General features: G+C 40.3%; 1 protein-coding gene across 1 annotated transcript in view; it reads left to right on the forward strand.

The window, feature by feature from the left end:
- LOC148878954 (CwfJ-like family protein) overlaps positions 1–16,466 on the forward strand; it is a 72,496-nt gene that overhangs the window by 8,637 nt on the left and 47,393 nt on the right. Inside the window, exons 5-7 of the mRNA XM_088960297.1 lie at positions 2,366–2,569; positions 2,679–3,239; positions 16,098–16,177. Of these exons, the coding sequence (XP_088816423.1) occupies positions 2,366–2,569; positions 2,679–3,239; positions 16,098–16,177 (845 nt within the window). The remainder of the gene's footprint in view (positions 1–2,365; positions 2,570–2,678; positions 3,240–16,097; positions 16,178–16,466) is intronic.

Raw genomic sequence — 16,466 nt, forward strand, 5'->3', positions numbered from 1 at the left:
GGGTAATGGAGAAGAGTTGTGTTAGGTTGGCAGTCGATGCTAAAACTTTGCCAAACTCTCACGATCATGATGACCATCATATGTCCATGTTCCATCACAAATATTTAAAGCAATAGCATGAATATAAAAAATGCATCTTCTCTATATTATTTCAAAAAACTAGAGATACAAACAAGCAAATAAAGATGTAAAATGATTTTGTGATTAACTGGGTTGAGTAGTCGTTAATCAATTGGTCGACCTAGTTGGTGCTTAGCCATCCTAGCCTAGGCGATCACATCATTGAGCATTGGCAAACTATTTAGTGGTTCAATTCATCTAGCCCTCAACTGACAAGTTGGTCATAGGAATGACAACAGGGCGGGGATCATATTCCCGTCCCCGACCCTGATTTTGAAATAAATCCCCATCCCCCACCTTGATCCCTGTCAGAGGTAAAAGTTATCCTCCATCCCTGGTCCTTGGCGGAGACGGGTTCCCATGGGGACCCGAATCCCTGAATTTTTTAAATTAACAATGTTTTTTTGAAAATATTTACTTAAAATAAAGGAAAACTTTAAAATATAAATAATATTTTAAATATATTTTGATATCTATACCTATCTATCTATCTTCCGATGGGGTCGGGGAGGGCGGGTACCCGGCAGGGATAGGGAAAATTGCCATCCCTAGTTGGTCGACTAGTTGACACTTTGATAACACTAGTGATTAGGGCTGTAATTGGATCGGAGCCAGCTATAACAGCACCCATCTGATTAGTAAACATTTGATTCTGAATCTGATCTGAAATCCAAAAGGTTGGACTCAAATCATATTCAGATTTAATCTGCATCCAATTTATTGCGCTTAAAATGGCAACAAAATAAAAAAAAAACTCTTATAAAAACTAATTGTTTTAAATTATACATGTATAGCAAATGTATATAAATATAACATATTAAATTTATCAGTTATAAGCTTTATATATTTATATATAATATCTTTATATACATAAAATAATAATTTTTAATTGGACTTGGATTTTAATTGGATCGGGTGGGGTTAAATCCGCTTCTGATCTGCTTATTAATTGGATGCAAGTTCTAATATCCAAATCTAGAATAATTGGATTTGGTGTCAAATCATGTATTGGATTTTTAGAGTCCATTGGTATCCCTATTGGTGATGAGTAGTCAGTGCCTAGGTGTTGACTAATTGATAAATGTGTTCTGAATTTAATATATTAATGAAAATTCGTAAAAAAGTTACTATAAACTACAAGAAAAGAATAATATTGAACATATAGTCTTTGTTTTTCATGAAAGAAAGAGTGCAAATTTGATTATTCAATGTGTCCTTTGTGCCAATTCTGTACCAACAAACCATTGATTGGAAGAAGGTTTAAAAGAACCCCTCCACCGCCTTCTTTTGTTTTATGCTTTTTTCCTATTTTATACACAATCCAATCATGTTCCATCACAAATATTTAAAGCAACAGCATGAATGTAACAAAATGCAGACATGCTATATATTATTTCAAATAATTAGTAGTCCAAACAAACAAATAAAGATTCAAAGTGACTTTGTGGTTGCCTTGGTTGACTAGTTGACTAGTTGACCTAGTCAATGCTTAGTTGTCCTAGGCAACCACGTCATTGAGTATCAACTGACTAGTTAGTGATGAAGTCAGTGAGTTTGGCCCTCAATTGACTAGTTGATACTCGATCTAGTTGTTGACACTTCAGTAGCTTTTCACTTGAGTTACTTCTATAACATAACTCTATTAATTACACCCGCATCATTGAACTAGGACCCTCCACCTCTTCTTGTCTCTTTGTGTCCTTATCTTACTGCAAGGTAAATTTATATTAACTGATCCAAAAGAGGGAAGAACCTCTACATAGCGAGTTGCTATCAATTATAGGCATATTCAGACAGCAAAAGGAGTTTCAGATTTACTAAGCAGATATCCATGGGTCACTGTCTATTCAAAGAGGAGTTTCAAAATCTCTCCAGCTTTTCCCCCCTTCTTTTGATAGATCAAAATCTCTCCAGATTTCAAGGGTTCATGTCAACAAATCTCTCCAGATTTCAAGCAGAAATGTTATATGATGCTCCTCCCTCTGTTGGCAAAGTCCTAAATGCTTGTGAATATAAAATTATCATCAATTTATTTGCAGGAGGATAAAAAAACATCAACTTTTGTTTGGAGAAATAATTTTTTTTCACAATAATTTGAAATAAACGTAGGATAATTGATACCAAACTCCTTATGTAGCACTTCTCCTATAAATCTCGATAGTATTGTTGTTTATTAGGAAAGGAGAAGATGGCAAAATACATCTTGTAATTGTTACTTGATCATACTGTTTCTTATGGTTGGCAGGTAAAGAAACCAAATCCAAAAGAATTGAATCCATACCTGAAAGACAATGGAAGTGGTTATCCACAAGATGCAGGTGAGATAAAAGTTGGTGGGGACCAGCTTTTGCCATCATCAGTTGTTGGTGATGGAGGTGCAAGTTGGCGAATGAAAGCCTTGAAGCGGGCAAAAGAACAAGCAGCTCGTGAAGGACGAAAGTTTGAGGAGGTAGATTTAATTATCTTTCATACAAAGAAGAATTAAGTTTATTTGCATTATGAGGTCTGTTCTATAGGCTCGCACTTCTGTATCCTTGAGTTCTAAAAAAGGTTTACAGGTTGTTGAGGAGCGATGGGAATCCCTAGGTCATCTTACTGTTTCTGTGGCATCTTCTGCTGCTGCCCCTTCTCATGCTCATCTGCATGCCATAAGAGATAGGAAAAGGGGGATTACAGAGAAACATGAGATTGCTGAGGATGATCTAAATAAGCGGGATGCTGAAAAGGTACCTGGTGATACGAATCAGGAAAGGGTACCTGGTGATACCCGAAAGTACTTGCGGGATGTATCTCTTCGGAATCCTGAAATGAAGGCACCAAAGTTTCATAATGATTTATACTGGAGAAAGAAAAGGACTGAGAATATGTCTTCTGAGGGAGCTGAGCTCATCTCTGCTGCAGCATCAAACCTAAATAAATTTGCAAATGATGGAAACTTCATGTGTGAATTTACTCGTCAACATAATAAAGATGCAGATGGTTCTGTTGGTTCTTCTGAAGCTAAGAACTCTGGTGAGGATGTTCCAGTTGTTAAGGAAGTTTTAAGTGCAAATCAGTTGGCAGCTAAGGCATTGCAGCTTCGTATGAAAGGAAAACATGAAGAAGCTGACAAACTTTTGGTGAGAGGACATTTTAATTTTAATGCTAGGCATACTTATTTATCAATAAAGTAATCAATGTTACTATCTTTTTTACATATCATATATGGAAACCAACTAGAAATTGATAATTTTCTATGAAACAGAATGATAACTCATAAACAACACATGATAAATGAGGCGTGCATAACTAGCATGACTATAAATCTTTTATTTTAAACTTCTTTTCAATATTTATAATTCAACTTCAACTACGCCAACAAGTTACATATCCAAGTCTTCTTAATTGGTTGTGTTATTTTGATCATGTGAGGATGAAATTCTTATCCTCCCATGAAACCAGAGCTACTGTAAGCAGTTGGGTTGCTCCATTGCAACCTGGGTGACCGAGGTTCAAATCTTGGAAACAGCCTCTCTGTATGTGCAGGGTAAGGCTGCAGACATCTGGTTATCTTTTGTGAGGATTGTGACTTGGTGAAAGTGAGAAATTTGAAGAATCTGATTATTCTCTTTGAGAGTGCCTCTAATTTGAAAATCAATTTTGAGAAGAGTTGTGTGGTTGGACTAAACTTGGATGAGGGGGAATTGGATATTATTGCTGCCTGCTTAGATTGCACCTATTTTGAGTGGGTTTTGACCTATATAGGACTTTCCCTAGGTACCAACCCAAAGGAAAGTCGGTTTTGGAATCCCGTGGTGGAGAAATTTGAAAAAAGGTTTGCGACCTAGAGGAGGAACTACATTTCATTGGAGGGTAGACTGGTGGAGTAACTTTAATCAAAGCTACATTTGCCAATTTGCTAATATACTTTCTGTTGGTCTTTAGGATACCTAACAGGGAAGCCAAGAGGATTGAAAAATTGGTGAGGGATTTGCTATGGGAGCTAGGGGAAGAAAAAATGATCATTTGATCAGCTGGGAAGTATTGAGCTGCATTAAAAAAGAGGGGGGGGGGTTAGGGCTAGGAAAGATAGTAAGAATGACGCTCTTTTAGGCAAGTGGCTTTGAAGGTGGGAAAGAGAGAGATTATGGCATGAGGTGGTGGCTATCTAAGACTGGTTGGGATGCAAGGGTATCTTGATGGGCTTTTCTCATAACACCTTGGAAGGCTATTTTTGGCACCCTCCCTAAATTCCTCAGGTTTGTAAGGTATGACGTCTGCTTTGGTAATTCTGTTATTTTTTGGGAAGATATTTGGGTGGGCTCTCAACCTCTAAAAGATCGTTTCCCCTCTCTTTACTCTATCTCCCTTTTTATAAAGGTGCATGTTTCAAGGTTTCTTCCCCCCAATTCTCCCTTTGACTCTAAATTGGAATTTTGGGTTTTGTAGAGGTTCAAGGGATGATGAATAGCTTGTGTCTCTGAGCTTTTGCTTCTTTTGGTCTTTGTTTGTTTGGACCTGTCTAAACCTGATAGAAGAATTTGGACTCTAACTCCTAATGGTTCCTTTACTTGTGCTTCTTTTTTCAAGCCCCTTTGTTCCACCCCTCTCTCTTTGGAGTTCCCTGTCAAAGAAATCTGGTCAAGGTCCATTCCTCCTAAAGCAGTTGTCTGCTGGAAGCCTTTTATGATAAGATCAATACTATAGATAACCTGCAAAAGAAAAGACCTTATCGTTGTTTGTCCCCAAACTTGCTATTATCTTGTGCATTTGCTGCTAATATTTGGAATTGGGTTTTTATGTTGTTTGGTTGCAGGTGGAACTTGCCCTTTGAAGTAAACTTGCTTTTTGACCTGTCTACTTTTGGGTGGCCAACTAAGAGAGGGAAATTAATGTGGAAATGCATCAGAGCAGCCATTGAGCAGAGAGATTCACCAGCCGGTCATCGTTTGTCTGAATAACGAGGTATTATATGGAGGGAGAGTTCGAAGTAGTGGGAAGGTGGAGAAAGGAAGGCTCGTTCGAAGCAAAGCAATACAAACTAGAAGAAGTGAAAACGAGGTTTCTGGTGTTTCTGAAGATAAGAGAAGAAAAAAGAGCCACAGTGTATCTCCAAGGGAGGTAGCAGCATGGCTGAAAGGTTTCCTAGATGTAGCTTTAGTGTCAAGGAAAACGCAAGCCTGGAAGAACTCAATCAAAATCAATGGAAAGGAGTTTGTAGCTGAACTTCGACTAAATAGGAAGGGCTGGTTTGTAACAGTTTCAGAAGACATGTTGAAGTGGAAGGGGACTCAAAAGTAGTAATTTCATGGGCAACAAATAGCAGCCGCACCCCATGGACATTTAAACATGTGATTAGGGAAGTGGAGAAGATTGCAAAGGAGGTTGAGGCTGAATTTAAATGGGTCCGAAGAAATGCAAATGGGCTAGCTGATGGATTAGCAAAACAAGGGGCATTGAGACAACAATTATTTTGGGCTACACTATAATGAAGGGTAAATGGAGTGATTAAAGGGGATCAACAGTCCCATCATCAAGTTGTATAAACTGCTTACAATCTGAAGTTTAATAAAATACATATTTACTGATAAAAAAATGCATCAGAGCAGCCATTTTGTGAACTATTTGGGAGTAGAGGAATGTTAGAATATTCCAAGGAAAAAGCGTCCATGAAGTAAAGAAGTGCATTTTGACAAGGACAATTTTCATTGGCTGAAAACTTTAGATTTGTTTAGAGATTACTCCTTTGGTGATCTTTGGAAAAGTTGGGCAGAGGTGGTCTCCATAGCCTCCAAAAAGAATTGACTACATGTAGATTGGAGACCTCCTATAGAGGGTGTAGTAAAGCTGAACTTTGACAGTAGCAGTCAAGGTAATCCAGGACCTTCAGGTATAGGAGGGATCTTAAGAGAAAAGGATAACAACATTCTATCCCTATTTTCAGGACTAGTGGGAGTTGGTGATTTTACAAGGGGTGAGATAATGGCTCGGTACAAGGAATACAGGTTGCCAACCAACTAGGTGTGGAAGATTTGATAGTTGTGGAAGACTCTAAGGTGGCAGTGGGTTGGCTGTTAAATCCAGAAACAGTTTTCTGGGATTACAGGTATCTTCTTAAGAAAGTTAATTGGCTCACAACGAATATGTCAGTAAGCTTTCAGTGGGTTAGCAGATTGGCAAATGCTATGGCTGATTCTTTGGCTAAACAAGGGGTCTCAAGGGCTGATTTATTTTGGGCTACCTTATGATTGTATTCTGTTAAGAGTGTGGTTATGCTCTCACCTCTAACCGTCTAACGGGAGGTAACAGTTCGTGCCTCCTCTTAGGGTGAATGTGCATTTCCTTTTCTTATTTATAAGATCATTATTCACAATTCAGTTTGCCTCTAGCAAAAATTTAAGGCTCGATAGGAAGGGGAGGAGTTAATGGCTTTTGAAAGTTTACAGAGCTGCACCGATGACTGTTACACCAGCGACCACAAAGGGTAAGAGCTTCACCAGAGACTGTTACACCGGCGACTGGCGACAGATCTCAGGTTAGAGAAGTTGTTTTGACAATGGGGGGTGAGAGGGGCTTTAGAGTAGTAGGAAGATGGCAGTTTGAGGTAACGATTGAAGCTAAGCTCTTCAAGTTTGAAGAGGAACGGACCAAAGGAAGGGGTGTATTGAAAATCAGAGAGAGTGATAAGGCGACAATATTGGTAAAGGAGGACGTTATAGTTTGAGTGAAAGGTTTTGTTGACGGTGCTATTAACTCTTGTAAGGAGGAAGGCTGGAAAAACTCTATGTCAGTCCCAGGCAAGACTTTTGAAGTTGAATTGAAGAGGAATAACAAAGGATGGTTCATTACTATGACTGAGCTATTTGGCACAAATGGAAAACAAATGGTCTGTGTGTCGAAAGGAAAGAAGTAGAAACGGTGGTTGGCCTTTGTGGAGGAGTTGCAGTCCTTCCTTGTAGCCTTGGAAAGAAAGAAGACGGAGGAAGTGAAGGCAATTGGTCAAAAGTCCAAAGATTAGGGCCGAAAGGTTTAGGAGGAGGTGGGTACGAATGAGACTACTGGGAGCGTAGAAGTGCAAGGCTCATTGACTCCTGGTTTGGTGGTTGTTTGTTCTTCTAATCACTGGATAATATTGGCGGGAGCTGGGACGGATGAATGGAAAAAAAAGAATGGTGTTGGTAGCTGATGAGGGAGTAAAAGATTGGAAGAAAGTCTTGAATGCAGTAGCAAGAGAGATAGGCATTGATAGTGAAGCAATGTTATTTCTGTTTGCAGAGACGAAAGCCATTCTTGATGTAGGCGACGAGGAGCTAAGCTTCAAAGCAGTGGTAGTGGATGAAGGCCTTATACAGGTTCAGAACTGGAGCCTAGTATGTAACGAAGTTGAGGTTCAAGACGGATGCACTCGGCTGAAGCTGGTTGGCCTTCCCTTCAATCTCTGGCGGGACTCTGTTCTTGAGCAAGTTGTTCAGAGCTTAGGAGGTATGTTGTTGGAAGCTAATAAAAGAAACTTGAGTGCTGTTGAGCTTTAGGTCGCTGGAATCAAACATGAGAACCTGCCTAGGTTCTTCAAAATTTGTTTAGTTGGTGCTAGGTACAGGGTGTGGGTGGCGTTAGAAGTCGAACAGTCGTGGTGGGGAAGAACTCCCAAGGTTGAAGATGAAGGTGAGCTGGCAGGGTGGTGGACATGTGGAGGAAAGAGAATGGGTAGCGAAGATGAGTTGTAGGGGAAAACTAAAATAGTAATTAATCAGTCGGCTAGGGTAAACCAAACGACAAGTCAGCCTTTAAAGGAAGTTAATTCATTTTTTTTTTGAATTAAGTAAAATTAAAGCGAGCAACCTATCTTTTGCTAATGTGGCGAAGAAATTAAGTGGATCAAGCTGGGTACACCGAAATGCTTGGTCTGAAACGGTTGAGGTTATTGGGTCGTCCACTAAACCGGGGTAAAGGTTCAAGGACCCATGTGATAACTTAAAAACTCACGTGGGTCGGGGCAAGGAGATGGAACTAAGGCCGACTGTAGACAGAGCTTACGGTCTATTTTTGTCCAAAGAGGCGAGAACTGATGCGGAAAAGTTGCAACGGCGGAGAACAGGCAAACGATGTGATCTATAGTGGGTGTCCCACTAAGATCAAGAGGACCCTAGCTCCTTGCAACGCTCCTCAAAGAGATTGAACCCTAGATATGCAAGAGAGAGAATTGAAGAAAGGGAGGAGATGGACGAAGGATGGGTGCACTGCAGAGTGAATGATGAAGACTCGGATGATAGTTCAAATGATAGTACCAACATTGGAAGTGTGAATGATGATGGTGGTTATGACGCAGGCGATATGGGTTTGTTGAACATTGCAGGTCTTTTTCAGGGGGACATAGAGGAGAAACGGAGGATCAATCCAGACAACCAGAAAGCTCCGACAGATGATGGAAGAAGTCTTGGGTCTGCTGAAGTAGTGGGAATAACCCACCCCCAAGACTTCAGATTGTGTAGACCTTTGTGCTTGGCTACTTTCGTTGTTTGGGAGTGGTTGGAGTCTACCAGCAGAAGTTCACATGCTCTTCAACCATTCTACCTTTTATTGTCCTACAACAATAGGGAGAATTATGTGGAGATGTGCTCGTGCTGCCTTGATTTGGACTCTTTGGGAAGAAAGGAATATTAGAATTTTTCAAGAAAAGGAAAGGAGCAGTCGGGAATTGAAAGACTGTGTGTTAAATAGGGCAATACCTTGGTTGAAGACCTTGGAAATCTTTCATCAATTCTCCTTTAATGACCTTTGGAGAAATTGGTTAGCAGTAGCGAGGTGTTCATCTCTAAAGGACAAATCAATTACAAGCTAGTCTTCTCCATTCGAAGGCTCACTGAATTTGAACTTTGATGGAAGTAGCATGGGTAATCTAGGATTATCCGGAATGGGGGATGCTTTGAGAAATGAGAAAGGAGAGATTTTGTTGCTCTACTTAGGTTCCTTGGGAATTGGGGACTCCATCAGGGCAGAACTTTTAGTTGCTATACAAGGGGTGCAATTTGCAAACCAGCTGGGGGTACAACACCTAGCAATTGAGGGGGATTCCAAAGTGGTGGTGGGTTGGTTGAAAAATTCTGAAGAGGCTATGTGGCGTTACAAGATTGAAATGAAGAAATTTAGTTGGTTGACAAGGAATATGTTGGTCACTGTACAGTGGGTGGGGAGATCATCAAATACTTTGTCAGATGTGTTAGCTAAGCAAGGGTTAAATAGGGAAGAATTGTTTTGGGCTCAGTTGTGATTCTTGCTTTTCTTTCCTAGTTTACTTGTAAGATTCAAGGAGGGGCTGCAGCTCGCGCCTCTCTTTGGGATGTTGTATGAACTCGCTCTAAATCTACTTCTGAATTAATAAATTTATTATCATTCATCAAAAAAAGACTCCAGATTGTGCAAGGCGCAAAAGGGGTAAATCGGGAGAACTTGAAGCAGAGTAGGAATACACCAACAAGGGGTAAACCACGGGGAGAGAGGAAAGATTGCCATGTTGTCCAAAGGACAAAAATGCTTCCCAACCAACTCGGGGAGACAAATAGTTACCAACCCTCGGGACAAGAAAGGGAGGTTGATAACGTTAGCCCGTGTCCACTTCTAACCTTCTAGTTGAACCCAGGTAACCAAGTGAATTCAGTTTTTGCTATTGATGCGTTTTCCTGTTCCAAGTCCAGCAACCCTTGCATGTGTAGCCAACCAAGGTGGTGGGTCCTCTAAGTTTATGGAGAGGGTGATGAAGGACTATGGGGAGGTGTTGGAAGGAAGGTATAGGAACGAGGTGTGGGAAATTATTGAAAGAATATTTAGTGAAGTTGAACAAAATATGATGTGGAGGAAGGATATAAATGAGAGAAGAGGGGAGGGGTCAATTGAGAGGAGAGAAGGAAAGGAGGGGAAGATTTAGAGAGGACAGTGGTGGAGGGATCTAATAGAGAGGACTCAATAGCAGAATTTATGGCATATAGAAGGAGGAAATCAAAATAAAGAAAAGAAAGCTGAGTGAAGTTGAGAGACTGAAAAGGGATGTGGAAGGTGACGAGAAGTTTGGGGTAAAAAAGGAGATAGAAGGGAAGGGGGGGAAGTTGTGGTTAGGTGAAGAAGGGAATTAAGGAAGAAGTGATTATGAAGATACTTGGACTGTGAGGGGTATAGGAAGTGCGAGGAAAAGAGCAACAATTAAAGAGGTAATAAAGAGGTTTGACCTAGACATTGTACTAATGTAGGAATCCAAGAGAATGGAGTTTAATAATAGATGGGCAAGGAGTGTTTGGAAAGCTAGGGGGATTAGTTGGGTGGCTTCTCCCTCGTGGGCTGCTTCAGGAGGGATAGTGACAATGTGGAAGAGGGATGTGGTTGAAGGATTGGAGGAACTGATCGGAAAATACTTAGTCTCCCTGAAGTTTAAGCAGCAAGAGGATGGTTATGTGTGGGTGCTAACAAATGTTTATGGACCAAATGATTACAAAGAGAGAATGGAATTGCGGGAGGAACTGACTGATGTCAGAGGGCTATGGGATGAGCCCTGGTGTGTGGGTGGGGATTTCAATGTGATTAGATTCACAGAGGAAACCAATAATACTAATCAGAGGGTGACAACTAGTATGAGGAAGTTTAACCGGTTTGTGGATGCCTTTGAACTCAAAGAGATACCTTTAGCTCATAAGACATTCACTTGGTCAAATCTCCAATCGAGTCCCATCTGCTCTAAGCTGGATAGGTTTCTATTCTCTTTGGATTGGGAAGAACATTGGGGGAACTTAGCTTCTAGAGCTCTTCCTAGATTGACCTTTGACCATTGGCCCATAGTGAGATGCTAGGAGGAAAGGAGGAGTGGAGGACTTACCCCTTTTAGGTTTGAAAATATGTGGTTACTCCATCCTGGGTTTACTAAAAGAGTAAGGGAGTGGTGGAATGAGTGTAACCCAGTGGTGGAATGGGAAGAGATGAGGTTCTTCCATAAGAAACTACAATTTTTGAAAGCAAAGATCAAGGAGTGGAATTAATTGGAGTTTGGAAGGCTAAAAGAAAGAAAGAGAACCTTGATGGACCAACTTGAGATCCTTGACTTGAAAGAAGAAAGGGGAGAATTTGGAGAGGCAGACAAGGAACAAAGAAGAGGTTTGAGAAGACAACTAGAGGAGTGCCTACATAAGGAGGAAATAAGCTGGAGACAAAAATCTCGATGTAAATGGCTGCAAGAGGGAGATAGAAATACCACGTTTTTTCATTCTTTGGCAAATGGGAGGAGAAATTTTATTTCCAAACTGGAAGTGGATGGAGTTGTTTTAACACAACAAGATGAGATAGTAGGGGCCTTTGTAGGACACTTTAAGTCCATCTTAAGAAGGCCTTTAATTAGGGGGGTGTGGTTTGAAGGAATGGACTGGCCAGATGTAGGGGCTGATAACAGGCGGGGGTTGGAAAGAAGGTTTGAGTTGGAAGAGATTACGAAGGCTGTATTTTCTATGGATAAAACAAAAGGTCCAGGCCCAGATGGTTTCACAATGGCATTTTACCAAGACTGTTGGGATATTTTGGAAGGTGACCTTTTGCTGGTGTTTGAGGAATTTCATAGGAGAGAAGTTGTTAACCTAGGAGTGAATTCCACCTTCTTAGCTTGGGTTCCAGAAAGGAAAGATGTATCCCATCCAAAAAATTTCAAGCCAATTAGCTTGGTAAATAGCTTGTATAAGATTCTAGCAAAGGTATTGTCTTTGAGATTGGAGGAAGTACTGCCAACTATCATTACATCAAATCATGGAGCTTTTGTGAGTGGAAGACAAATTACTGATCAAATTTTAATTGCTAATGAGAGTGGAGAATTTCAGGAAGGATAGAAAGAAGGGAGTGGTATGTAAGTTGGATCTAGAAAGGCTTATGACTTGGTGGATTGGGATTTCTTGAAGAAAGTTATGACCAAATTTGGGTTTGGGGTTAGGTGGTTGAAATGGATTATGGGGTGTGTTCGGAATTTCCATTATTTTGTGCTAAGTTCCCCCAATGTTCTTCCCAATGGATTATTGGGTGTGTTCGGACAGTGGTAGATTTCTTTCCAGTCATTAGGGTCATAAGACAAGGGGACTCCCTATCTCCCTTCTTGTTCACACTGGTTGCTGATGTTTTGGGGAGATTGATTCACAGAGCAATTCTAGGGGCCTCCTAAGAGGTTGGAGATTTGGAAGGGAGGGAGCCCTCCTTACTCACTTGCAGTTTGCAGATGACACGATTCTATTTTGTGAAGGAGGAAATTTGAGGTATATTAGGAATATGAAATTGATGATACAACTCTTTGAACAAATGTCCAACCTGAAGGTGAATTTTGAGAAAAGTTGTGATGGGTGTGAATTTGGAGGAGAGAGAGAGATTAGGGAGAGTGTAGAATTGCTAGGGTGTGAAGTCTTAGGGTGGCCATTGAATTATTTAGGGTTGCCATTGGGAGATAACCCAAAGAAAGAGAGTTTCTAGAATTCAGTGGTGGAAAGATTTGAAAAGAGACTTGTCTCTTGGAAAAAGAATTACCTTTCTCTTGGAGGGAGGATTACATTGATTAGGGCTACTCTAGCAAATTTACCCATTTATTTCCTTTCAGTGTTCAAAATCCCAGCAAAGGTATCTAACAAATTGGAGAAGATGATGAGAGATTTCCTTTGGGAGCCGGGAGAGGAGAAGAGGAACCATAGGGTGAGCTGGGAGGTGGTGACTAGAAGCAAAAATCGTGGTGGTTTGGGGCTTGAGAACAGTAGAAAAAAGGAATTTTGCCCTTCTGGGGAAGTGGTTGTGGAGGTTCCCACTAGAGAAGGAGAAATTATGGGTTAAAGTAGTGGTAAGCATACATGGGCTGGAGCAAAATGGATGGGATGCTGGAATCCAAGTTGGGGCTACAAGTGCGTCACCTTGGAAAGCCATTCATGATTTGTTACTAGTCTTCTCCCCTCTTTATCAGGCATGACTTGAGTTCAGTGACTCCATAAAATTCAGGGAACAAACTTGGGTAGGGAATGCCCCTCTAAAGGACTAGTTTCCTTCTTTGTATGCCCTATTTGATTTGAAAAATGAGTCAGTTTCTTCTTTCATTACCCCTTTCTCTCCATTTCTGGGTTTGAGGAGGGCTGTGAGAGACTCAGACCTTGGTAGTATTTCGAGTCTCCTTGGACTTCTTGATAATGTTTTTATAGACCCTGCTAAGTTGGACTCTAGAATCTAGACCCCCCACCCCCACTAGCCCATTCTTCTGTTCCTCTTTCTTCAAAGTCTTAAACCAGTCCACCAGTTTTGTAGCCCTCCCTTTCCTTGTTAATGAGGTTTGGTGTAGACCAATTCCTCCTAGGGTTGGTAGTTTTTGCTGGGAAGCTTTTCTGGAAAGAATAAACACTGGTGATCTGCTCCAAAAGAAGAGACCCAATACTTGTTTATCCCCTCATTGGTGTGTTCTTTGTAAAGCTGATGGGGAGACTGGTTTTCATCTATTGGTGTCATGCCAGTTTGCAAAGTCTATTTGGGAGTGGGCTTTCTCCCTCTTTGGGTGTAGTTGGAACCTTCCATCAAACTTGCAAAGTCTTTTTTCCCTTTATTTTTTCAGGTAGTGTATGCAAAAGGGGGAGGACCATGTGGAGATGCTTGAGGGCTGCAGTATGCTGGTCTTTATGGGAAGAAAGAAACTCCAGGATCTTCTCTGAAGTAGAGAGAGGTGCTGAAGAACTGAGAGAACTGATCCATATAAGGGTTGTACGGTGGCTGAAATCCTCTGAGCTGTTCACAGATTACACAGTGAATGACTTGTTGAGGAAGTGGGGTGAGCTTGCAAATTGTACCCAGACCAAAACAGTAATGAGTGTGTCTTGGACCCCCCAGCTGCTGGTTTCCTAAAACTAAACTTTGATGGGAGTAGTAGAGGGAATCTTGGACACTCAGGGATTGGGGGTGTTTTTAGGGACGAGAATGGGTGTGTTTCTGCCTTGCTCTCAGGCCCAATTGGAGTGGGTGACTCTCTTAGAGCATAGATCTATGCAGTTATGGAAGGAGTCTAGAGAGCTAAGGAGAAGTATATAAGAAAACTCATAATTGAAGGGGACTCGGAGGTGGTGGTAGGGTGGCTGAATAAAGACAACAGTGGCTTATGGAATTACAGCAATGTGAGGAGGAAATTTAGGTTGCTGGTTTGAGAGATGGAAGTTGAGATCAGTTGGGTGAAAATATCAGCTAACTCTTTTGCTGATGGGTTAGCTAAACAAGGGGTGGAGAGGGAGCCAATGTTTTGGGCACAGGTGTAAAATTTTTCTCTTTTTCTTGGGGACTCAAGCTTCAGTTGGAAGATAAGAAAGTTTTATCTTCCCCTTTGTAATTATTTCTGTGATTAATTAATGAAATGCATGATCGATAAAAAAAAATCATTATTCACTTACCTAAAAAAAGAGGGAGATAAGTAAAATTCAGTGAGTGAGAGTGCATATTTGGCTGCTATCAAGGACCTTCTTTGCTGCATCACTTCTGTGGTGGTAATTGTGATAAAAGTCAGTGTTTTAAAAGTGCAAGGGGCCTTTTAAGGTGCAAAATTTTTTAAAACAAAAAATAAAAACAATATTAATTCAGAAAATTACAACTTGAATTTTTAAAGAAACTGTTTTTTAAAAATCCTATTGACTCTAATTAAAATACATAAATGTAACACATAAATCATATTCAAAGTGAAAATATAGAAATAAAATCAAACACACAACATATTCAAGCACTCAACAATTCAAGCATGTGAAACTTTCAATCTGTTTATTTCTCTCCCACTTGCATTACTTTAGGTACCTAATATGATGTTAAGCACCTTGCATTTCTAATTCTATGAAATTGGCCCTCTGCCGCTGTCAAGGTCCTTTGAGGCAAGCCCAGGCAAAGCCCTTTCATGGGTTCTAAATTTTTGGCCTGTATATAAAAAGTTTGAATTTGTGATTTTAGTTGCAGTTCATATATTTTAGGATTAGGAATCACATGTTGTTGGATTAAGAATGTCTTGTATTTAGAAGAATGAGAAAACAATACTAGCAAAAAGGTGAATTCGGATTAGCTGAATGCTTTAACTGTTCAGCGGGCTGTGGAACTAATGATGTGGTTCCATGCCAGTAATTAATTCATGGGCCCCACTGTAAAAGATGTGGGCCCATGTATTTAATACTGGTGTGGAACCTTATCATTGGTTCCACAGCCCGCTGAACAGCTAAAGTGTTCAGCTAAACCTTGCTAAAAAAATGGGGTTTTGTTATAGAAGCGACAAGTGAATGTTATTTGCTACTATCTCATCCTTCTTGATACAAGACATTCTTCATCAAACAACATTTGATTACCAGCTCTATTAGTGAACTGCAAATAAAGAAAATAATACAATCTCTGTATGTATGATCTACAAATTTAGGACCACCACACGGGCTTGTTTGGGCTTGCCTCAAGGGGCTTGGTCTGATCCAGCCACTATGCAAACTAAGATGCATGCCTGGGCTGAGGTGCAAGGTGCACAAGGTGCATGCCATTTCAAAAGGACTGCCTCGGGCAAGGCACATACCTTGAAATGCGCCTTTCCTATGCACTTAGGTGCACCTTTTAAATCACTGACAAAAATATCCTGCTGCACTGGTTTCCTTTCAGTACAAACCTTCAAAAGAAAGAATGGCACTTTAACACATTTTGGGCCCTGAAATGGATCATCATTTCATTGCATATGTCACATCACAATTTTTAATTCCTGTTCTATTGGTTGTCCTTGGAATTTCTTGATACTTGTTAGGCCCAGAATAGAAGATATGGTTAATTTGGGGGGGTGGGGGCAATGTATGGGCATATTGGGTGAAAATTATCAGTGTGTCTAGTCTCAATGTCAACGTAGAGGATACATGTGAATGTTGATATAGATTTTGGTGATTTACGTGCTAGTTAGTAAGAGTCACATCTTTTGTATCAACTTTAACTGGAATATTCCTCTTTTTCCCCTACAGAAAGAAGCAGAAAAAATCAAGGTGAAGCAGGACAACAAGGATAAATTCATCAGCCAGGGAACAGAGGGAAGTGTGAGCAGGTGTCTTCTTGTCTTTGTAATTTTTAACTATTATTTGTTACTATAAGATATATAGTTATATCTGCAAGATATCTCTATCCTACATCTTTGGGGTGCTTGGCACTTTTCTCTCTGTAAAATAATATTACATATTTGTTATTAGCAACTAATAATGTGAACAATTATCCATCAATACACACATTCATTTACATTTCAGTGTTTATAAATCATCTTTATCATCTAAGCCTTATCCCAACTATATGGGGTCGGCTATATGAATCCTGTTTCACCATTCTTTTCTTTTTAGTGC

Source organism: Nelumbo lutea, chromosome 1 (assembly GCF_056320005.1).
Source record: "Nelumbo lutea isolate HS-2025 chromosome 1, American lotus-T2T, whole genome shotgun sequence".
In the NCBI taxonomy this organism is placed as follows: domain Eukaryota; kingdom Viridiplantae; phylum Streptophyta; class Magnoliopsida; order Proteales; family Nelumbonaceae; genus Nelumbo; species Nelumbo lutea.